At 45.2% G+C, this 23530-nt stretch overlaps 1 protein-coding gene across 2 annotated transcripts in view; it reads right to left on the bottom strand.

Moving 5' to 3' along the window:
* The window catches only part of PDE1C (phosphodiesterase 1C), a 414729-nt gene that overhangs the window by 65151 nt on the left and 326048 nt on the right, over positions 1-23530 (bottom strand). For both annotated transcript variants that reach the window (XM_068404897.1, XM_068404898.1), the window contains 3 exons: positions 15001-15117; positions 12403-12543; positions 791-891 (listed from right to left, as the gene is read on the bottom strand). In XM_068404897.1, coding sequence (XP_068260998.1) covers positions 791-891; positions 12403-12543; positions 15001-15117 — 359 coding nt within the window. The remainder of the gene's footprint in view (positions 1-790; positions 892-12402; positions 12544-15000; positions 15118-23530) is intronic.

Below are 23530 nucleotides of genomic sequence, written 5' to 3' on the forward strand. Positions count from 1 at the left end.
TTTTCCAGCTCTTGTGCATGTTGCTCTCATATTAAAGCCTGACTGTACCCAAGTAAGCAATTGCAAGATGTGTCCCAAAAGTGTTTCCAGAACAGCAAACTGGCCATAAGGAAGACCAGAGACTTCACAGTCTTTGCACACTTGGGAATATTACTGCCATCTTCATCTTCTCCTCCTCTCTTACACCAACCCAAAAGCCTTACACAAGATTCTGAGTTCAAAAAATATGCGGCTCCACTCTAGTTTGTGATCAGCTAATTACTGTCCGGCAATTTACAAAACTTCAAAAAATTAGATCCCTGAACAGCTAATGGTAAACATATCCCCTCGCCGCAGGTGTGGTTTTTCCACTAAAGTAAAAATAGGACGTGTAGTGCTGGTGTTCACTGATGAATACAGGTATTATGGAATTCTTGATTTATGCAGTTAATGTTTAATTCTTCAAATTCAACGAGGAGAAAAAACTGTTGAATTATAGGATCTCCTCCAAAACTAGACCTTCATCAAAATACATCACTCTCTACAGCAATTTGTCTTTGGCAGCTTTACAAAGAAATACTTTGGGACCTTCCTTTTTCCTCATTAGTAATACAAAACAATGCTCAGGAAGCTAGAATACGTGCATCCCATTGGTATGAGCAAAAGAAAATTCAATGCAACCTAAGGAAGTTTCCTCCTGCAACACTTGAAAGCAAAGGCTCCTGCACTTTTCTAGGTGGCTGTGCTGGCATTCTCCAAAGGTTTCCCCCTCCATTGCCCAACCTTTCATCATGATTTACAGTGGCCTCACCGTGTCTGGATGTGAAAGTTGTTGGTGGTTCCAGTGTGTTCATAGTCATGGATGGCAGCTGCGAAGATCATAGCGAAGATCTCCAGCTCTGTCAGCCAGTGCTGAAAAGAGATTACAGAGCAATCAGAGAAGCTGTCATTTTTGCAGGCATTAAGCCTTTTGTCTTTTAAGGCAAGTTATCCCCTGCTGACGGTCGACGCTGCACATCATTGCCTTTCCCCTGCAGCCTGCCAGCTGTTTTAAAGCAAGCTTCTCTGGTTGATACACAAGAGCTGAACCAGTGTTTTTCCTGAAGCTTCCTTTAAATAAACTGAACTTCAGCAAAATGGTTTCAGGAGCTAAGAAGGCTTAAGGCAGAGCAAGGGGAAATGTGTGCCCTTCTTCAAGAGTGATGGGTGAGGGAGAGAGAGAGGGAAACCTCAAGAAAATCAAGGTTCTTCAAGTGGAACTTGATTATACATGTGCAGGTATGCACATATCACCATGGTATGTATTTTCAGCTCACTTGACCTGGGGAGCAGAGCCTCAAATACAGAAGAATGTCACTCATCTCCAGGAATTAAAATTCTTTTTGAATCACTGAATCATGGGGAGAACAAGGAATACAACCTCACAAGATGTACATCTTGTTATTTATTTGTCTTTTACGGAAACATTTGAGAAAGTCCTGAGTTTTTTTTTTTTCCTAATAGTCTAGACAAGGCCTTATTTTTCAATGCTTAAGTCACTTTTGACTTACATTTCTAAATGACTCAAATGCTTTTAATAATTTTTCTCTGAGTCAATCAATCATTTTATGTCTGGATTTCCACTGGTAGCACACAAGGGGTGCTGTTAACACCAAGCCGAGACAAAGGCTCTAGATACTGCAGATGCTCTAAATATTTGTATGAAATGCTTAAATGTATTACATTTAGAGAAAAATTTTACCACAGCGGTTGCCAAATATTTTTGGAACGGCTCAGTGCCAACCTGCAAACATGTTGACAGACATTCATGTACCAACTGCCTTTTAATTCAAAGCCCAGGAAAGGCAGTATGGTTTCATAAATCTATTCTAGACATCTACTACAGCTCAGGGGCTACCACTGCTCTCTTCACCACGTGCAGGGGAAGCACAGATAACTGTGGGATCTGCACACAGCGACCTGTGCAGCTCTGTTTCTGCCTTTCACAGCCATCTCTGCATAACCAATGAAGAATGAAGCAAGTCTCAGTTTTAAAGATCTCCTTACAGTAAAGATGCAGTTTGAAAATATTGGCCAGAGGTATTTCGCACAATGCCACTGACTAGAATCGAGGTAGCACCTTGATTTTCATGTGTGTGAGAGAGAGGAAGGTAAAGAGATCAAGAAATGAGCAGACACAGAAACGAAACTATTTTCTCATTTTTACACAATTGGTCCAGGACAGGAATGGGCAGCACTGCTGGTGGAGAAATCTGTGATGTTTCTGTTTCCAGGTGTGACTTGTGAATAAGGAATGCTTTACAGCTCAAGAAGAACATGATTTCAACTTTCAAGCAACAACTTCTGGCAACTGCAACTGGGGGAAAAAAGGAACTAGGGTTTCCAGGCTACACATCTAGATCTGCACTTCAATTCCTCCACCACATTCTGCCATTTCCCAAAGGGAGAGAGCGCAAAGGATAGAAAAGGAATCAGTCACAAGCACTCTGTAACAAGCAGGGCAAACCTACATTATGCACAGGGAACTACTACGGGACATGTCCAGCTAGTCTAATGCATCCACTTCAGACCTTCTGGGCATCATCTGACAAGTCCCACTCCAACGGCATTTTATGACCCAAGTCTTAAAACATCACTAAGGTAATGAGCTCTGTGTTTGATGTCTCCTACCTCATCTCTTAAGACACATACAGGAAAAGTGCTAACTTGCATGTCCTATCCAAGTATCACTTGTTGAACAAGTTTGGGTCATGTAGGTTTTCAAATAGGATGTAACACACCTGAGGAGAGGTATTAAATATCATAACAGTATTTGAGGAAGACCACTCAGAATACAGACTGGGATTACAGTTGTGAATTGTAGGTAATAAAGAAATCAGTGGAAGTAGCCCAAAGTCAGTGTAGGCTTGTGAGTAACAGGAGGGAAAGAGCAGGTAAGTCATTGGAACCTTTTAGTCCCTTTTTTTCTGCTACAGCTTCGCAATGAAAAGCAAACAAGATGGCAAAGAGCCTCCGGAGAACGGATGCAATCTCCATTGAAGCAGTGATACTACCTTTCACTAGTCTGGGAAGGACTTCATCTTGGGAATAGAGAGCTAGTTTTAAAGAACAAAGCCATCAAGAACTATTGAGAAAGCAGCATGACACTGTCCCAGGCGAAAAGAGCAAAGAAATATGAATGTTTTTCATTTCTAAAGGGTTGGCAAAACCAATGCAGAACAAAATCTTCACACTTTCTGCGATGATAGGGGGTGGGGGATGGCAGGGGAAGAGGCCATGAAAGTAGTGGCTTCTAGAGTGGAAACAAAAAAAGGGTAATGAGGCATAATTTCTTTCACAAACATACAATAAATATGAAGAATTAGCTACTAAGGTAAGTCATTGGCATGTAAAGAAAAGGATCAATGCATACAGAAAGAAAAAGGAAGAGGGAAGAGCAGTGTTTCCAAATCTAACAAAACAAATTGATTCATTTCCAAGAAAACGCTACACAGCAAAGACAGCAACAATTAGCTTGTTTCCTTCCCCAGAGTTTATGGTCTTTTATTCCAAAGAACTCATCATTTTCAGAGCTCATGATAATCTGCTTATTAATCACAATAGTCTAGAGGAGAGGAGGATCTCACTCCCCTTTGGTATAAACAGATAGGACAAAAGTCCTGCACTTCTGCAATTATACAGGTCTGCTGCAGGAAATATTCTCCTGTACTTCTTGACAGTATCACAGAAAGAACTCTTCAACTTTACCATTTGCACCTCATTGTCTGGATTCACAAAGAAATCATATGGTACTTCCTAAGAATTATAAAGATTAATCAGAAAATAATACCAAAGAAAGTAATAATCACAGCTGAACAACAGAGTTCAATAAAGGAAAGAATGAAATGAGCAAAAAGCGTGTCAGCTTTTGGAAGTTGTTCCTACATATGATGCTTGTATACCAGTCCTCTAAGAGAGAAACATCAGAATAATTTCAAATCCTCTTTCAATGTTATATCTATGAGAGAACCCAAGATATTCTAGTTCATACGCTAAAGTAGAATGAATTCATTCCAAGGCATCATTCCGAGGAAGAAAAGAACAGGAAAATTTAAGAGATTTTAGGCACTGAATATGATTAGAGGGAAAGACTATTTTTTCATTGAAAAGAAAAGAGAAGAAAAAAGAAGCCTGGAACACAACTGTTGAGAGACCTTGTAAATAACAGGGAGCATGGCAAAGGCAGAGGAACCGTGTAAAGATAAACCAGAAAATTGTTTCTTTCCTTTGAGACTAGAACAAATTACCACTAGACAGACTATTTGAATTTGAAAAAAAAGTACTTTTTCCACATTGCAAATAACTAGTTAACAAGATAAATGAGGGTTTTTTTCTATTTTATTGCATGATGTTTTTGCAAGTCTTTGTCTTCATCCCAGTGAAGAATTAAACCAATGGCCCCAAGACACCTTCTCAAACCAAAGCCTTACCTTCCAGCATGTCAAAGTTCCTTGCATAAATATTGTGAAAGTGATGAACTGAACAACTACATACACTAGAGTAAGGATAAGATGTTGATGTGAGCAAATTCTGGAAACAGAAAATGTCCCCTACCTTGCTTTACCATGTGTGAACATACTAAGCATATTAGAAGCTAGCCCAGCTGTGAGCAGGAGGTTAGGATCGACGCCCTCTAGAGCTCATGTTCAATATACATTAATCTATGCACATTGAGATGCGTTGTATCCTGCAGGGGAGGGGATGTGGAAATTAAGGGGCGGGGGGAGCAGAGTTAAAGAAAGCATTCTAAGAAGGGATGCAAAGCTGAAATGTCACTGTTGGCACGCAGTCTTGCAAGTACCTTGTTCCTGGTAGCAGACGAGTGGTTCCTTATTGTGCTACATTAGATCCTAAACCAAATGCCACATATCATATGGCTGTGGGAACATCAGTGCTTGGGACTATTCCCGGGAAACAGCAGACACATCAACTACGTCCTCTGGAGTGCAACTCCATCGTAACGGTCTGCATGGGAGACTTTGTGCGTAGCTTATTACAGCAGGAACACAAAAGCAAAGGACTCAGCTCAGGCGAATGAGTCAGATGCCAGTGCCAGCATGTACATGTGCTCATGAGCACACAAATTCTAGTTTCCCTTTTATAGATGTAAATCTGGAATATGCACATTCTCTGACCTCTGCACGTATTTCAGGACATCCTTTCCTCTGAAGCAGAGAGGAAAAAAGACTTCAGCAACATTAAAAAAGAAAGTATTTTAATACTGAAGAGTTCTTACTTGTCACGTCAAACTTCAGGCAGCACAACAGCAGGTGACTTTCAAAGGCATGTGGACACAGATAATTTACTGGACATAGATAACGCATGACAGAAAATCACAAAAGACCTATGCTAGAGGATGATAGGTTTGTGCATTTGGTGCCAGGTTGAGATCAGGCTGAAACACATTACAGAGAGAACTGAAGATACATAATTTATCCATTTCTTGGTTTTGCTTCTCAGTCAGATCGGAGCCTGGGATACACACAGCTGCTGCTTTGTGCTCCGGCCAGCTTTCGCACTTTGTTTCTGCAACGGTCTTCAAAGTCTACGCAACACATCATGGTGCTGCAGTCTGCATGCTGCACAGCAGCCCTGGCTAAACAGTCCTCAGAAACTGTTTGCAAGAGATCTTGCCACTGAGGTATCACTGGACTACATTTAATGGTGCTAACAATGCACAAAAGCCTCTTAATGTCTAACGGGACACACTTGCAGAGTGATCTGTCTTTAATCTGGGCTAACACCTTTCTATCAGAGAAGCATAGTCTATAATAGCAGAGGACATGCAAGTAAACGGAAATAGTTAAATCTCCTTTACCTTCAAGAATATACATTTCACAATCTTAAAGAAGTGAGGGAAGAGAAGAGGCTGCACTACTTTCAAATGTCGACATGTTGATGTGAAACTGTGCAAAAGTACAGCACTGAATATGTAGGCTTTATTACAAATATTATTGTTGACATCTGCTGAAGAGGTAGGCAAATGCAGCTCTCACTTCCAGTGTTACCAGTGGGATTTCAAAGTCACAGATCCCCCTGCTATTTCTGCAACACCTTCTTCTCCTCTATCCCCATGATTCAAACCCAGTTTTGTATTGAGGAAGAAGTTCATCAAGAACCAGAGTTAATTCACTCAAATACTAACTTGTCCTGAGCAATTTACTAAATCACTTGACTCTAGAAAAATTACCCAGCTCTTTAAAAAATACATAACCTAAAACTGTACCCAAGAAAACAAGAAACAACACAATCTGATGAAAAAGGAAGGAGGATTAGACCTCTATAATCTGTCAGCACTAGCAAGATGACAGAGGCAGACGGGCCCTTGAGTTCATCTCCTCCAGACAGTCACAGCTGCACCGGGCTAAGGATTCCCAAGCACAACATTTTCCAATGAAGAGAACTTGCCTATCAACTCAGGCCAACGAAATGTCCTAGAGACAATCTGCCCTCTCACCATTAAGAGCTAAACCTATCTCCTATTTTATTCCTGGTCATGACGCATCATGGCAACAAGGATGGTAGGAGTATAGAAAAAGTGTCCTGAGATCTCCATCGTCCAGAATGCTTTTCATTCCATGAAAATGACAGTGCTCATCAGCACCTCCTCACCACCTGCACCATCTCTCTCTGCCACCTAAAAGCTAGTCAAAATCTAACCCAAAGACAAGACAAATGATCCTCTAAACATGGGCTCTGCATGGTGGCCTTGACGAAAAAGCACAAGCCAAATGGAGAAACTAGTGAATAGCAGAGAGACAACACCTTCCCCCACGACACCACTGGATAGTTTAAAAGTCAGTATATTGGCTTCTGTACCTATACAAGCCATGGAAGCTCAGGACTGGAATGATATGCGAAAAGGGGCACGCTGGCATCTGCTGTCACTGTGGCAGCACAGGCACAGCAAGCCGTCACCAGAAACACCTCCACAGCCCCCTTAGTTTTCCTTCTGACAATGACAGTCAGCAAGATTTCTGTTTGCAGACTGGTTGTCCTTGAGTCGCTGTGGAGGAGAGAAAAACAACTCCCTTTACACCTTAACCGATGCTTCTTTTCTCAGCAGCTTTTCGACTGCTTGAGATCCATGGGAACCAAGTGATGGGGGAGAAGTACCTACACACCCTCCACCCCAAGCACTCCCCTGAAGAGCCCATAGCCAACATCAAATCGGTCCTTCCTGCTTGCCTACCGTCATGACTCATCTGCAGCTCTTCTTTGTGCAACGCCAGGGTGGGTCCCAACCCAGGTGGGTCTTCAACCACTGCTGAAACTGCTGTTTCACAGGAATAGTCCTAACCAGGGTGGTCTTCAACCACCCATTTGGTAGCTGAGGCAACAACTAGCTGGGTACAGCCACCTGCCATGGGCCTTCCCAGCCTCACACTGAAAACCCCACCTCCAGGCCCCAAGGGCCTTGGTGGCCCTACAACAGACTCTTCCTGTTGCCCCTGCACAGCAGCCTGGAGGATGCCAGGCCCTCTCCTCCCCTCTGCCCTTCTCTGCTACTGCTGGGTGTGAGGATGATGCCACTTGCAGGGAGCCGAGCGGTTGGAGGGGAATGGAGAGTCCCTGACCCTCCTGCGACAGTGTGGCCACTGTCCGGTTGAGGGGACCCCAGGCCTGGCACGAGGAGGGGGCTGGAGCCCAGGACGCACACAAAAGGGGAGCTGAAGGGCAGTCCTGGTGCCCGAGGGGCAGCCTTTCTCTCTGGCAAGCAAAAGGGCCCCCCGGCATGTGGTCTTCTTGGCTTCACAGGCCACCATCCCATGAGCCACTGCAGCTTCCATTGGTCACCAGCCTTCTGTTACAGAAGCAGGCACCCCTGCGGCTGGCCCACAGCTCGCTGAGCAGCTGCAGCTTTTCACAGCAAGCGTGCTTGGGAGAGGAGGACCCGATGAAGCAAGGCCAGTGCCCACATTGAGCGGGACAAGCAACTAGTGGGCATTGGAACCACTCAGGATGCCTCCACGTCCCCAAAAACGCAAGTGCTCAGATGGGGAGAGCAGCACCTGTCATGTCCAGCCTATGGAGGTCAACCCGCCAGAAAACGGCCATGAGCCCATGGAGGTGGATCCACCTGAAGTGAAGGAACAGCCAATGGAGGTGGATCCATCTCCCGCAGGGCTGATGGGGCACTACACCACCATGGCCGGGGTGCCTGCAACACAAAGCTGGTGCCCAAAGCTCTGCAGGACTGCCGGGGGCTCCCACAGACCCTCCAAACAGCCAGCTCCTGCCAAGCATCACCACCCTGGCAGCCAACAATAGCCCTAAGTGGACTAGCCACACTCACATCCAGCAGGCCCATCAGGATCATCACCTGGCTGTCAAGACACAGATGAGCCCTGCCTTCCCACACCCCCACTCCTGCCCCTCATCAAGGCGGGGCATCTCCTCTGCTCTCAGCCCTAGGGAAGAGGCGAGGAAAGTGGCCGCCATCTTCTGCTGGGACCACAGAGAGGGGCTGCCATCTCGGGTAGTCTCCAGTGGGCTCCAACGGACCCCTCCTGGTGCTACGGCACTGCCATTCTGCTATGGCTGGTAGCACCATAGCACCAGGAAGAGTCTGTTGGAGCCTGCTGGAGACCACCAGAGACCACTGGAGACCACTGGAGACCACCAGAGAGCATCGGAGACCGCCGCAGACTGCCGGAAACCATCAGAGACCACCGGAGCCTCTTGGACTCCCCTGGAGCACCACCGAGGTTACTGGGGCCTCAAGGTGGCATTTTTTCAGGTGAGAGAGCGCCACCGAGGTTACTGGGGCCTCGAGGTGGCATTTTTTTGCATTTGAGGATGAGAAAGCCAGTGGGGGATGGCTGCCCTCAGCTAGCTCTTGCCTCAGCTACCGAGTGGGTGGCTGAAGATGAAGCCAGGCTTAACAAAACAACAAAAGCCATTAAACCCAATAAAAACATTCATTTTTAAATATTAAATAGTAAATTTGATTTATTTAAATCTGAAATTTAACTATTAAACCCAATAAAAACCAATTAAAAACAAAACCAAAAAATGCTCTTCTCTCTTATTGGGCACTTTTGAGACTGCATGCGCACTCCTGGGGCCTGTTCTGGTCTTCCCAGGACAGGAAAGACACTGACGTGGGTGGTGCGGGCCCAGCCCAGTGCTTCGGAGACAGTGAGGGGCCGGGGCACATGGCACACAAGGGTGGGAGGAGGGAACTGCTGCTGTGCAGCTGGGAGAAGAGAAGGCTCAGGGCTGGGTCTGACTGCTGATCTGCCACAACACTCAAATTGTTTTCCTGACCCAATACCACGTAGACAACCACCCTGTTTATCTCCGACACGCACCTCACTACTGCTAGTTTTGCTATTCAGAACAGCAAAGGCCTTGTACAAAAAAATTCAAAAGAGAGCTTAATTTCCCCCACCTTGCATCCCTACTCCCTTTGGTAGGGTACAAGCCACGGGCTCCTCTCTCCTGCCTGCTTCCTGGCTCTTATTGATCACACAAGAGGTAGGAGAGCATTCAAATGCCACTGTTCTCTGCCAATGTGCACGGAAGCGGCATCACATCTCTAGTTCATGAGATGGGTGAGAAAAAAGCTTCATCTTAATGGTAGGAATAAAAGATGCAAGTGCAGCTTTGCTGTGAAAACTGGTTCTACAGAAAAAAATACCTCTGTGAGCTCCTGAGCTCCTCTGGCTTTAAGGCCTTTCACTCCACAGCCAGCAGGCAGTGGGCCATGGTGTCAACTATTTTTTCACACCTTGGTTTCTATTCAACAGCACTATTTGGGTTGCTCCCATGTGGAGCCATGGAGCGAGTGGCAGGTAGCCAGCACAGGTTACTGGAGCCCAGGGCTTGCAGCAAACCAGGAAACACACTAAACTGACAATCTTGCTGCACCTCAAGGCCTTCATATCAAGTTGGCTCTCTACAGAAGTAAAAACATTGGGGCTCTTTGGTTTGGTTTGGTTTGTGGGGTTTTTTTGGTTTTTGTTTTTTTTTTTAATCTGCTACATCATCCCTTTCCCTCTTAGAGAAAAAAACCCAAACTATTCCATTGCTTACTCACGTATTTTCATGTCCTTCCACTTCTCTCTTTTCTAACACTTGCCCAGCTCTATTGTGCTCACAGACAGAATACAAAACCCCATTCAGCCATGTGGCAACACAGGCGAGAATGAAATAGCACTCGTTCATTCACAGATGAGTTGCAGCTAAATTACTAACAGACCGAGAAGCAGCAAAGTGGAACAAGGCAGTTCTGAACACACACACAGGCAGGAGGGCTGCTGCACTTGGGCAGCTCTTTCCAGCCAGTCACTTTTTTTGGAGCAGAACAGCCCCAAGTGAAAACTGCCCTTCTGCAACCGTTTGAGGAGAAAAAGAGGATCCATTTGCTCACCATTAGAATGCAATTCACATTACTCAACATACTTACTGACTAGAGCCTGCAGTGCGTTTTCATTAACTAAGGGCCTTAAAAGCAGCACTGACCAATTTAGGATCTCACAGGATGTTTTGAGGATGTGCCTGTATTAGCTGCAACTTAGGCCTCATTCCTATTTATACAAGCAGGAGCAACTGACACAACTTCAGTCAGAAGCGGGCAGTCAGGATCAGGTCTTGAGACACCCAGGGCCTGACTCCTTCCAGGTATGTCTCTAGCAAACCTTGCAATTCACATGTGCAGTTCAACACAGGCGACTTGGGACCTGTTTACAGGAGGCACTGCAGCATGGTACTGCTCAGGGAAGAGCACCCAGGTCTGGCCTCAGAATTGAAAGCAACATTACTGTGGCAATTCAGGGACTGCAGAAAGGCAGACCAGACGCACAAAAGGTTACTTCCACACGTAAGCAGCTCTACAGTTGTTGAAACTGGCCTAAAAGACACAGCAGGAGCTGCGCTACACCTCATTAGCTTGCACCTCTCTGCCCTATGCTCTGTCACACACTACACGCTGGCGGCAGCATTTCTTCAGGTTTCTCACCAAGCTGTGCACAAAAAGGCGTCATCAACATACAGCGGGAGGCACAAGGGTTACCATGAGTGATGCTGACTGCCAACTTTTATGGTGATTTCGTACAGCCCATCGAAGGTACTCATGGCATCAGAAACAGTGTTGGAATTTGGGTAGACCAAGTCACTTGCAACCATGGGTTTCCCTCATCCTTTTCTTCAACAGTACCCAGAGCTTGGAATGATCAGGGAGTGATCAGGAAGGCAGAAGCGGCAGTAAGAGCCTCAACTTCTGCTCATCTGGGTTCACACGTGTGCTCTGCACTGCAAAGACTCCCTGCAACTGCAAGTGCTGACTTTGGCTGCTTCTGCACACTTGTTAGTGAAGGGACCTCAGGGAAACGAAGCACAATATAGTAGAATTGCATGTCTTCGAGTGCTAGCCACAAAGACCGCAACCAGTGAACGGCCATGGTGTAACAAGAGAGTACAGTGCAAAATGTTGAGCAGACAAATCTCCCTTTCACAGATACCTTTGCCTCTACACTTCTGCCACTGCAAGGGACACAGGCAAATTAGATGCTGGGAATCAGTGAAGTGAACAGTAAGGGGAAAAGAGCTGCCACACGGCATCAGACTAAAAGTAGTTTTGTTCCCTTTTCTGTCTGCGGCAGTAACCAGGAGTAAAAAGACAAAGAGAATGAGATACATATGTGTCCTGCATACGTTGAGCCTTCCCTACCATTTCTTCTCTCTGCTGAGTGGGCCAGCAATTTTCTGAGCCACCAGCTGAGCCCAAACTGCAATGGCTCATCATCACTCTGGAATCCGTCTGCCTTCAATTTCTCTAGCCCGTCTTCAAACGTATTTCTGTTGTTTGTCTTGACAACCACTGTGGGAACATACTGTGTGCTACGTATTTTTGTGCAAGCCTTCTATCCATTCCTGTCACTGTTGTCAGACTTTATCTGTCTGTAGGTTTCTATGTAAGGCAGTTCAGCTGGTTTTGCTGGAGAGACTGGATGGAGATCAGCATCTCCAGAGCACGGCTCTTGTCATCCTCAGATAAGTGGAACGAATTGTCCTTTGGAGGTACTGCATTGCTCCCTTGAGTAAAAAGAGACCTTAGACAATTTGCTGCTTCACATCAGGTGAAATGAATTCCAACAAAAGTGAGTTGGCAGAATCACCCAGGAGATCTGTGGCAGAGTGAGAATCTGAGCTTGGGTTTCTCATTCATCCTCTTTTAGATGACTGTTAAAAGTTATCCATATCTTCACCTACCTTCTATTTCTAAATAATCTTAAATCTCTATTTTCATTAGTCCAGCCATATCAAATGAAGTTTGTCTACAGTGCAAACGGGTTCTACTGTGGATAATCATAATCTCTTTAACAAGCCAAAACTGTTGTAATCTCATTATGTATTCAGGATGCCAACTCCTGTACTTACCACTACGCCTGTCTTGAAAAGGAGGTAATGGACCGTCTGCGTCACATCTGCAGCGTGCATTAGGTTGTGATAAGGATTTTTGTGTTTACTGTAGCCAACTTCCAGTGCTTCCACAAAGGACACTAGGGCAGAAATGGGGATCTGAGGAAAACAGCACAGAATTAAAACCAAAATAATCACCTTTAATGGCTAGCATTTTTATAAGAGGTGCTTCCACTGAGGTATCACTGGACTACATTTAATGATGCTAATAATGCACAAAAGCCTCTTAATGTCTAACGGGACACACTTGCAGAGTGATCTGTCTTTAATCTGAGCTAACACCTTTCTATCAGAGAAGCATAGTCTATAAAAGCAGAGGAAAAGCAAGTAAACTGAAATAGTTTAATCTCCTTTACCTTTAAGAACATATATTTTACAATCGCGAAGAAATGAGGGAAGAGAAGAGGCTGCACTATCAAATGTCGACATGTTGATGTGAAACTGTGCAAAAGTATAGCACTGAGGCTTTATTACAAATATTATTATTGACATCTGCTGAAGAGGTAGGCAAATTCAGCTCTCACTTCCAGTGTTACCAGTGGGATTAGAAAGTCACAGATCCCCCTGCTATTTCTGCAATACCTTCCTCTCCTTTATTCCCAATGATTCAAACTCGGGTTTGTATTGAGGAAAAAGCTCATCAAAAAACAAAGTTAATTCACTCAAATAGTAATTGTCCCAAGTGATTTACTGCCTCGTTTGACTGAAGACCTTTAATGGCTAGCATTTTGATAAGAGGTCCCAAAGAGCAGTTTGTACTTCACAAATAAATAACATGCTAAAACATCTGAAACAGACACTCAATAGAGAAAGTGAATCCAGGTTACTTCCTCAAACCAGCTTTCCCTTCCCTAATTACATTATGGATGAATCATTCCCACACATAAACACACACAAGTAAGTATACTACGAAATGACATCTGGAAAACACATGCAGTATGAAAAGTAACAGAGAGCACTTGATTGATTGCACCTGGAGAAATATTTCTAATTAGGCCACATGCATCTCCCTCTTCCTCTCACAACCCACTGGAATATGTCTCTGCTTTACTTTTCACATTCAAGATTTTCTAATGAAACACATAATACAGCACGTATGAGATACTCTACTAAAAGCAGTATCATTTATCAGACCCCTGGCTTTTCACAGTGAAATCCAGCCTGCCCACCCTATGGGCTTGCCATGCTTTTCTGACTCCAAGAGTAGAACTGCACACACTCAAGAAAATGCAACTCAGGGTATTTCTAGAGAGGAGACTATGCAGATGGTGGCAGCTGCAATATAATCAACTGGCAACATGGGTTCTTCAGTTTCTTCTGCTCAAATGGCAAATACCCTAAATGCTCATATTTCCATAGTTAAAGGAGCACTGTTGTGCTCTTCGGTACATATCACAGGAGTATGCAGTTCTGACCAGTTACCTTCTTCTAACATTTAGCATTAGGCACAGGTCATTCCTGACAAAGTACAGGAGCCAGAGGTCTGTAAACCCTTTCCAGCCAAAGTGAGTGGGGATCCCAGGGAGTGGAAGTGTCAATGGAGTAAGGGACAGCAGAGTATTTGGGTGGGGAGAATGGTCAAGATCTGAGGGCAATGTTTCTGTCATCAAATTTAAGCCTGTTCAAAGCTGGAGGAAAAGATACGTAGCATTTGTATCTACAAACCTCTGTAACAATCAGAATCACACAATAGTTTGGGTTGGAATGGACCTTTAAAGGTCATCTAGTCCAACCCCCCTGCAATAAGCAGGGACATCTTCAACTAGATCAGGTTGCTGAGAGCCCCGTCCAACCTGACCTTGAATGTTTCCAGGGATGGACCCTCATCATAAAAAACATCTTCCTTATATCTAGTCTAAACCTACCCTCTTTTAGTTTAAAACCATTAGCCCTTGTCCTGTTGCAACAGGCCCTACTAAAAAGTTTGTCCCCATCTTTCTGATAGGCCCCCTTTAAATACTGAAAGGCCACAATAAGGTATCTCTGGAGCCTTCTCCCGGCTGAACAACCCCAGCTCTTTCAGCCTTTCCTCATAGAAGAGGTGTTCCATCCCTCTGATCATTTTTGTGGCCCTCCTCTGGATTCACTCCAACAGGTCCATGTCTTTCCTGTGCTGAAGTCTCCAGAGCTGGATGCAGTACTCCAGGTGGGGTCTCACCGGAGTGGAGTAGAGGGGCAGAATCACTTCCCTCAACCTGCTAGCCACGCTTCTTTTGATGAATTTGAATTTGAATTCAAGTTCTCCTTTTTTGCCTGCTCACTTGGAAGTCCTATGAAACTCAGGAGAATGGCACCGTTGCTCCCACATGATCAAATGTAATATTTCCCATGGATTTCATGGGGAAGCCTGTTCAGAATCCCACCTTCTTCATGGTGTCCCATCGCAAGTAAAAGTACTACTTGAATAACATTTGGTCTTTCTTACTAGGGAAAGTGCAGTGTCCATGAAGCCTTCAAATAGTGCTAATATTGCATTTTGAATGGAGCAAAGCATGATGAGAGGGAAGTTGAACAAAATCCAAGATGGAAGAAGAGACCCATCTTCTAACTACTGACCTTGAAACGGTTGATCAGATCATAGCGTGTGAGAAGTTCATAAAAAATGAATTTCAGTGCATGATCCCCACTGGCATCGTTTAGTGCAAATACATCAAAGGACCACTTGTCTACATTCTGCAAGAGTGGGAGAAAAAGCAGTTAATATGGTCATCCCTTTTACAACGATAGTTCAATATCTATCACTTTACACCTACAAATGGAGAACCAGAGTGGCGATACAAGTGTACAGCTTTTTTTTCCTAACTCTTTCAATTCCATTTAACCAATGCAGAGTCTAATTTACTTATCAGTATTGTATGACTCGTATTTAAGAAGCTTCCATTATGAACACATATACTGTTTGCTTATTCTAAACATGGCAATTCTCCATACCAGAATTTAATCAGCAAAGGCTGCATCCAAAAAGATAAGAATCCTGGCTTGCTTAGTACCTGAAACATTGGGATGGCCCTATTGTGGCTGATTTTACCCTTCTCTGTCTCCTACCCATGTATTAACTTTGAAGGAAACAGGAATAATGAAAATATGCTTTTTAATGATATTAAAGCCTCTGGATTTTGCTGTCCCTATACAGTTCTTATGGCTTTGTATTGTGAGCAAAGCCCTCCAATGCTTTACTCATGCTTAAAACGGAGTAAGGTGATATGTTTCTTGCAGTAAAAAAAATACAGGCACCTTTTACCACTTACTGTTCAATCAACCAAAATAGTAACTAACTAGAAGAACTATCTTGCTAGACCCAAAGAGCAACTTAGTTCCTTCTGATTTTAATATTAATCCTGAACTGTGATTATTGCAGCTTAAATTGTCCAAAGACAGCATGACCCTAATTTTCCTTATTTTTTTGTAAGGATGAGTGAGTCCACTGGGGCTTTCAGAAAACTACAGAGCAGGAGAAAATCACAGTAATGTTACACTAAGGGCTAACAATTATATAAACCCCAACATTTATATCAGAAGAGTAAATATCTAATTTCAGTTGGGAAAGTTCCAGTCAGCTGTAAATGATAGGGAGGGATGCTATCAATGCTGCAGGGTGGTCAGTCAAGAGATGGAGGAGGGAAAGTTCACTTCCCAGCTCATAAAGCTAAAGTATAAGGTATAAACTGTCTTGCAGAAGGTTGAGTTCAAATTTCAGTTCTTAAGGAAGGCTGTGGGAGCTGACACCACTTGACCTCAGAATTGGATGTTGACCTCAGGTTAAGCTCCTTGACCTCAGAATTGGATGTTCCTGAAACCCTATGAACCTTTCTCTCCTCCTCCTAGAAACAAAGAGGAAAGATGCAGAAGGAGTTATCGCTAGAAGAATGATATACAGATCAACCATGCCGCTGCATCTGGCACAGGACCAGCTCTCAGTCTCTCTTGCCTGCTGAGAACTTTGATGTACTTCCCACAGAGATTTATCCAAATGACTCTCCTTAAACCCCATATTAAAGATTGACATCTGTACATGGAAGTTTCCCTCCACTTTCAAACACTGTTGCAGGTTACCTCCCATTTCCTTGTGGCATGTTCATCACAAAAGAAAGATGACTACATTTCACATACGCATGTGCACAGCTGCTCTCAGTGCAAGAAATGGGGGTTGGCTAGACATAATGTTGAGTACAGTTAAGGATTAGAGTCCACATAATAATCTGCCATCTTTTTTAGCAATACAGCAATACTAAAACTGCTAAATCACAATTATCTACTGAGTTCTTAAAGCCCAGTCCACCTTTCTTGTTTGTTGTCATGGTCATGTTCCAGGTAAGGACCTGACTTCAAGTCAAAAGCAAACGACAGTGACCTTTAACTGTCTTGTGGTCGGTCACCCATACATCTGCATAGCTACAGGACTTCTTATGTTCTGAATGAGACCAACGTATTTTGGTACCGGCTCTCTCCACCTTGGGCTGATCCTGACAACCTTGCTACTTGCATAGTGTTGATTACATAGAGATGAATATACCTCTTTTGGAAGTATAGTCCATAGAGAGGTTAATTAGTGAATATCAAAGATGCTGAAGATTCAGCTCGGCTTTCACCTATCCCGGTAAATCACTTGCTTGCCGAGCAGCTGATTTTACAAGCTGTGTGGAGCTCACACATTGAAGGCAGGGTCAAGCTTCTCCAGAGATGATTTGTGGCCCAAGTCACACAACAGCAATCATAAATTGCAGCTTTTCAACACTTTCAGTAGGCATTTGAGAGGAAAAACAACCAAGAGAGGAAAAAGTTTCACCAAGAAAACATATTTTGAAGCCCTTGAACAAACTTAGAAAACAAGCGAGAAAAATAACACGCAAAGCATCCACTCAGTCAATTTTAAGTATTTTCCTGCTTTTGAGTGTTTTTATTTTGTAATCACTTAGTCAATGAAGCAAATTAATTTAACACTTGCATGTATATAATAATTTACTTTTGGGTCCCATGGCATTGAAAATAATGTTTGAACTATGCTGAAATTTAATTCATTGTAAGGCAATCTTATATTGTAGAAATAAAAGGGGTTTGTTCCTTTATATATTTTTCCTGTAGTTAATGTTGTGCTCTTGCAGCAGATAAAATTTACCAAATTGTGAAATTGAAGAATATTACATCAGAATTGTTCTTTTGCATGAAATAATGGTTAACCACATAGACGATAAGTTTCACAGTAGAGCTATTTAGATTTTACTGAGGGAGAAATCCTTGCTCTTGACAAGTCAACAGAAGATTTGCTATTGGCAATAATGACAGCAGCATTTTACCCTGAATAACTATGGGGAAAAAATCCTCTTAACAGAAGCGTGAAAGTGTCACAGATGGCTTAGAGGCTTGCAGCAACACCAGTTAAACTTTGAAAATTAGTGGATTTTATGACCTTAAAAAAAAAAAAATTAATACAGAAGTGACCCTTGTATTGGGGAGAGATCTAAAGGGAGGCAGAACTTCATGGATGTCTTGCGATGGAGGAGAAAAACTATTTTTTCTCCTTAAGGAAAGCAGGAGAAGAAAGGGATGGGAAACTTTCTGGGCTACACATGTCTCTAGGTCACTGGCCCTGTAACCTCAGCTGAAGTGTCATAAGCTGCTTTAATGCCACATATACCCACTGTGGTGTAACTGCAAATAGATCCAAGGTGTCTTACTTCTCAGTCCTGTGTCTTTATTACTTGGCCATTGTGCCACTGCTTGGGGCAACCTAGAGATGAAGCGAAACACCAGTTCTTCCTAAAGAAGAACTGTTTCCTGCCTTTCTGTCTGTCCTTAACCTTGGAGACTTGACTTGTTTTATAAGCCAACAAGCAGATTCAGGGATAGATGTCATTCTTCTCAACATCACTGGAAGGCCTGACATTTTTGTAGCCACAGACAAGCCAAAGTCTATACTGCAGACAATGTAAGTGACTACAGGTTCTGTATTCATTACTAGTATATTAGCTAGCCCAGAAAATATTGCCATGACAGCACAGGCATCAGAAAAGGCTGAAAAATTCACTTCTAAGGCAGGTAACTACTTCAGCAGCTAGTTAATGTGAAGTCCTGTCTCTAGCACTACACTGCTGAACAGCAGATCACCACAACTTACTGGGTAAATTAACATACTTATTCAAACATGTCTGTATGAATGGTATGTATGGCCACTATTCAAAAGAGACAAGGCTGATCATCCTTTTTGTGACAACAGGTCTTACACAATCATGTAAGATTGGGCACAAGTTGGGGCACAAGTTGTTTTCTCCTCCCTCCTTCCATTTTCAGGTGATGACGTGGGATGGAACAGTAGGATTCTCTCTATTAACGCCTGGCTACAAGACTGGTGCTACAGGCAGGGCTTTGGGTTCTTTGATAATGGCTGGTTTTATAAGACACCAGGCGTGACAGTGATACATGGGAAAGGTTTATGTCGTAGGGGCAAAAGGGTTCTGGGACAGGAATTAGCAGGGCTCATTCGGAGAGCTTTAAACTAGATTCGAAGGGGGATGGGGTGGTAGCTGGGCTTGCACCACTGGGGCAATGCTCTAGTGTTGAGGTAGACCAGGAGGCCCCCCATCCCCCTGGGGTGAAATCAGGGGGTGAATCTGGGATGAAATCGGTGTGCCCAGCTCGCTCCCTGAAATGCCTGTACACCAATGCACGCAGCATGGGGAATAAGCAGGAGGAGTTAGAAATCCGTGTTCGGTCGGGGGGCTATGATCTAGTGGCAATTACAGAGACTTGGTGGGACGCCTCGCATGACTGGAATGTGGTCATGGATGGCTATGTCCTGTTCAGGAAAGACAGGCCGCTAAGGAGAGGTGGTGGAGTTGCTCTTTATGTGAGTGAGCAGCTAGAATGTATTGAGTTCTGTCCAGAGGCTGATCAGGAGCGAGTTGAGAGTTTGTGGGTGCGAATTAAGGGGCAGGCTGGCAGGGGTGATACTGTTGTGGGTGTCTATTACAGGCCACCGGATCAGGATGAGGACGGTGATGAGGCCTTCTACAGGCAGTTGAGAGCAGTCTCGCAATTACAGGGCCTGGTTGTCGTGGGGGATTTCAACTACCCTGATATTTGCTGGGAGGCCTACTCAGCCAGCCATCCTCAGTCCAGGAGATTCCTCCAGTGCATTGATGATAACTTTCTGATGCAAATGGTGGATGAGCCAACTAGGAGAGGAGCACTGCTGGATCTGATCCTCACTAACAAGGAGGGTCTGGTTGAAGAGGTGAAGGTTGAGGGCAGCCTTGGTTGTAGCGACCATGAGATGGTAGAGTTCAGGATCTCATGTGGCAGGAACAGAATAGCTAGCAGAATCACAACCCTGAACTTCAGGAGGGCCAACTTTGGCCTTTTCAAGCAATTGCTAGGGGAAATCCCATGGGAGAGGGTACTAGAAGGTAAGGGGGCCCAAGATAGTTGGTTAGCATTCAAGGACTGCTTCTTCCGAGCTCAAGATCAGAGCATCCCAACAGGTAGGAAGTCAAGGAAGGGTACCAGGAGACCTGCATGGTTGAACAGGGAACTGCTGGGCAAACTCAAGTGGAAGAAGAAGGTGTACAGATCGTGGAAGGAGGGGCTGGCCACTTGGGAGGAATGTAAGTCTGTTGTCAGAGGATGTAGGGAGGCAACTAGGAAAGCTAAGGCCTCCTTGGAATTAAACCTTGCAAGAGAGGTCAAGGACAACAGAAAGGGCTTCTTCAAATACATTGCAGGTAAAGCCAACACTAGAGGCAATGTAGGCCCACTGATGAATGAGGTGGGGGTCCTGGAGACAGAGGATAAAAAGAAGGCGGAGTTACTGAATGCCTTCTTTGCCTCTGTCTATACTGCTGGAGGCTGTCCTGAGGAGCCCTGGACCCCTGCGGCCTCAGAAGAAGTCAGGATAGAGGAGGAATCTGTCTTGGTTGATGAGGGCTGGGTCAGGGACCAATTAAGCAACCTGGACATCCATAAATCCATGGGCCCTGATGGGATGCACCCGCGGGTGCTGAGGGAGCTGGCGGAAGTCATTGCTAGGCCACTCTCCATCATCTTTGCTAAGTCGTGGGCAACGGGAGAGGTGCCTGAGGACTGGAGGAAAGCGAATGTCACTCCAGTCTTCAAAAAGGGCAGGAAGGAGGACCCGGGTAACTATAGACCAGTCAGCCTCACCTCCATCCCTGGAAAGGTGATGGAGCAACTTGTTCTTGGTGCTGTCTCTAGGCACATCAAGGATAGGGGGATCATTAGGGGCACTCAGCATGGCTTCACCAACGGGAAGTCTTGCTCAACCAACTTGATAGCCTTTTATGAGGATGTTACCCGGTGGATAGATGATGGTAAAGCTGTGGATGTGGTCTATCTCGATTTCAGTAAAGCGTTTGACACGGTCTCCCACAGCATCCTCGCAGCTAAACTGGGGAAGTGTGGTCTGGATGATCGGGTAGTGAGGTGGATTGTGAACTGGCTGAAGGAAAGAAGCCAGAGAGTAGTGGTCAGCGGGACAGAGTCCAGTTGGAGGTCTGTGTCTAGCGGAGTTCCGTGTCTAGCGGAGTTCCGCAAGGGTCGGTTCTGGGACCAGTTCTATTCAATATATTCATTAATGACTTGGATGAGGGATTAGAGTGCGCTGTCAGCAAGTTCGCTGATGACACAAAACTGGGAGGAGTGGCTGAGATGCCGGAAGGCTGCGCAGCCATTCAGAGAGACCTGGACAGGCTGGAGAGTTGGGCGGGGAGAAATTTAATGAAATATAACAAGGGCAAGTGTAGAGTCCTGCATCTGGGCAAGAACAACCCCATGTACCAGTACAAGTTGGGGACAGAGCTGTTGGAGACCAGCGTAGGGGAAAGGGACGTGGGGGTCCTAGTGGACAACAGGATGACCATGAGCCAGCAGTGTGCCCTTGTGGCCAAGAAGGCCAATGGCATCCTGGGGTGTATTAGAAGGGGTGTGGTCAGCAGGTCGAGAGAGGTTCTCCTCCCCCTCTACTCTGCCCTGGTGAGGCTGCATCTGGAGTATTGTGTCCAGTTCTGGGCCCCTCAGTTCAAGAAGGACAGGGAACTGCTAGAGAGAGTCCAGCGCAGAGCCACGAAGATGATTAAGGGAGTGGAACATCTCCCTTATGAGGAGAGGCTGAGGGAGCTGGGTCTCTTTAGCTTAGAGGAGACTGAGGGGTGACCTCATTAATGTTTATAAATATGTAAAGGGCAAGTGTCAAGAGGATGGAGCCAGGCTCTTCTCAGTGACATCCCTTGACAGGACAAGGGACAAGGGGCAATGGGTGCAAGCTGGAGCACAGGAGGTTCCACTTAAATTTGAGGAAAAACTTCTTTACTGTAAGGGTGACTGAACACTGGAACAGGCTGCCCAGAGAGGTTGTGGAGTCTCCTTCTCTGGAGACATTCAAAACCCGCCTGGACACGTTCCTGTGTGATATGGTCTAGGCAATCCTGCCCCGGCAGGGGGATTGGACTAGATGATCTTTCGAGGTCCCTTCCAATCCCTAACATTCTGTGATTCTGTGATTCTGTGATTCTGTGATGTCCATGTCATGCAGAAAGGCAACAGGCTATTGCAGTAGAAAAATCAGTATCCAATATATATAGAGAGAGATGCTGTGCAATCAATTAAAAAAATTGCTTGACTTCTCACCCACTGAAAAAGTGAGAGAGATTGTACACCTAGGACTTGCACTGCTACCACTCCATCTGCATTTTTTTTTGCAGAAGCTGCAGTATTTCATTGTTTTATTAAAAACAACCTCATTTTGCCAAACTGATTCCACAGCTTTGGGTTACCCATTGCAGATGTCGTGTTGGCCATGGCAGCAAACAGGAGAGCACATAGTTCAAAACTAAGCTAGTTTTGACTCCATGAGATCTCAGTCTTTGTCCTTATTACCACGACTGTGAGAGGAATCATAGAACAATAGACTGGTTTGGGTTGGAAGGAACCTTAAAGATCATCTAGTTCCAACGCCCCTGCCACAGGCAGGGACACCTTTCCACTAGACCAGGCTGCTCCAAGCCCCATCCAACCTGGCCTTGAACACTGCCAGGGAGGGGGCAGCCACAGCTTCTCTGGACAACCTGTTCCAGTGTCTCATCACCCTCACAGTAAAGAATTTCTTCCTAATATCTAATCTAAATCTACCCTCTTTCAGTTTAAAACCATTCCCACTCATCCTATCACTACATGTCCTTGTAAAAAGCCCCTCTCCCGCCTTCCCGTAGGCCCCCTTCAGGTACTGGAAGGCTGCTAGAAGGTCTCTCCAGAGCCTTCTCTTCTCCAGGCTGAACAGCCCCAACTCTCTCAGCCTGTCTTCATAGGAGAGGTGCTCCAGCCCTCTGATCATCTTCGTGGCCTCCTCTGGACTCGTTCCAACAGCTCCATGTCCTTCTTATGTTGGGGGCCCCAGAGCTGAACGCAGTACTCCAGGTGGGGTCTCATGAGAGCGGAGTAAAGGGGCAGAATCCCCTACCTCGACCTGCTGGCCACGCTGCTTTTGATGCAGCCCAGGATACAGTTGGCCTTCTGGGCTGCAAGCGCACATTGCCAGCTCCTGTTGAGCTTCTCGTCAACCATCACCCCCAAGTCCTTCTCCTCAGGGCTGCTCTCAATCCATTCTCCGCCCAGCCTGTATTTGTGCTTGGGATTGCCCTGACCCACATGCAGGACCTCGCACTTGACCTTGTTGAACTTCATGCGGTTTGCACAGGCCCAGCTGTCAAGCCTGTCAAGGTCCCTCTGGATGTCATCCCTTCCCTCCAGTGTGTTGACCACACCACATAGCTTGGTGTCATTGGCAAACTTGCTGAGTGCGCACTCAATCCCACTGTCCATGTCGCCGACAAAGATGTTAAACAGGACTGGTCCCAATACCAACCCCTGAGGAACGCCACTCGTCACTGGTGTCCACTTGGACATTGAGCCGTTGACCGTAACTCTTTGAGTGTGACCATCCAGTCAGTTCTTTATCCACCGAGTGGTCCATCCGTCAAGTCCATGTCTCTCCAATTTAGAGACAAGGATGTCATGCGGGACAGTGTCATATGCTTTGCACAAGTCCAGGTAGATGACATCAGTTGCTCTTCGCCTA

Source organism: Nyctibius grandis, chromosome 7 (assembly GCF_013368605.1).
Source record: "Nyctibius grandis isolate bNycGra1 chromosome 7, bNycGra1.pri, whole genome shotgun sequence".
Classification (NCBI taxonomy): Eukaryota; Metazoa; Chordata; class Aves; order Nyctibiiformes; family Nyctibiidae; genus Nyctibius; species Nyctibius grandis.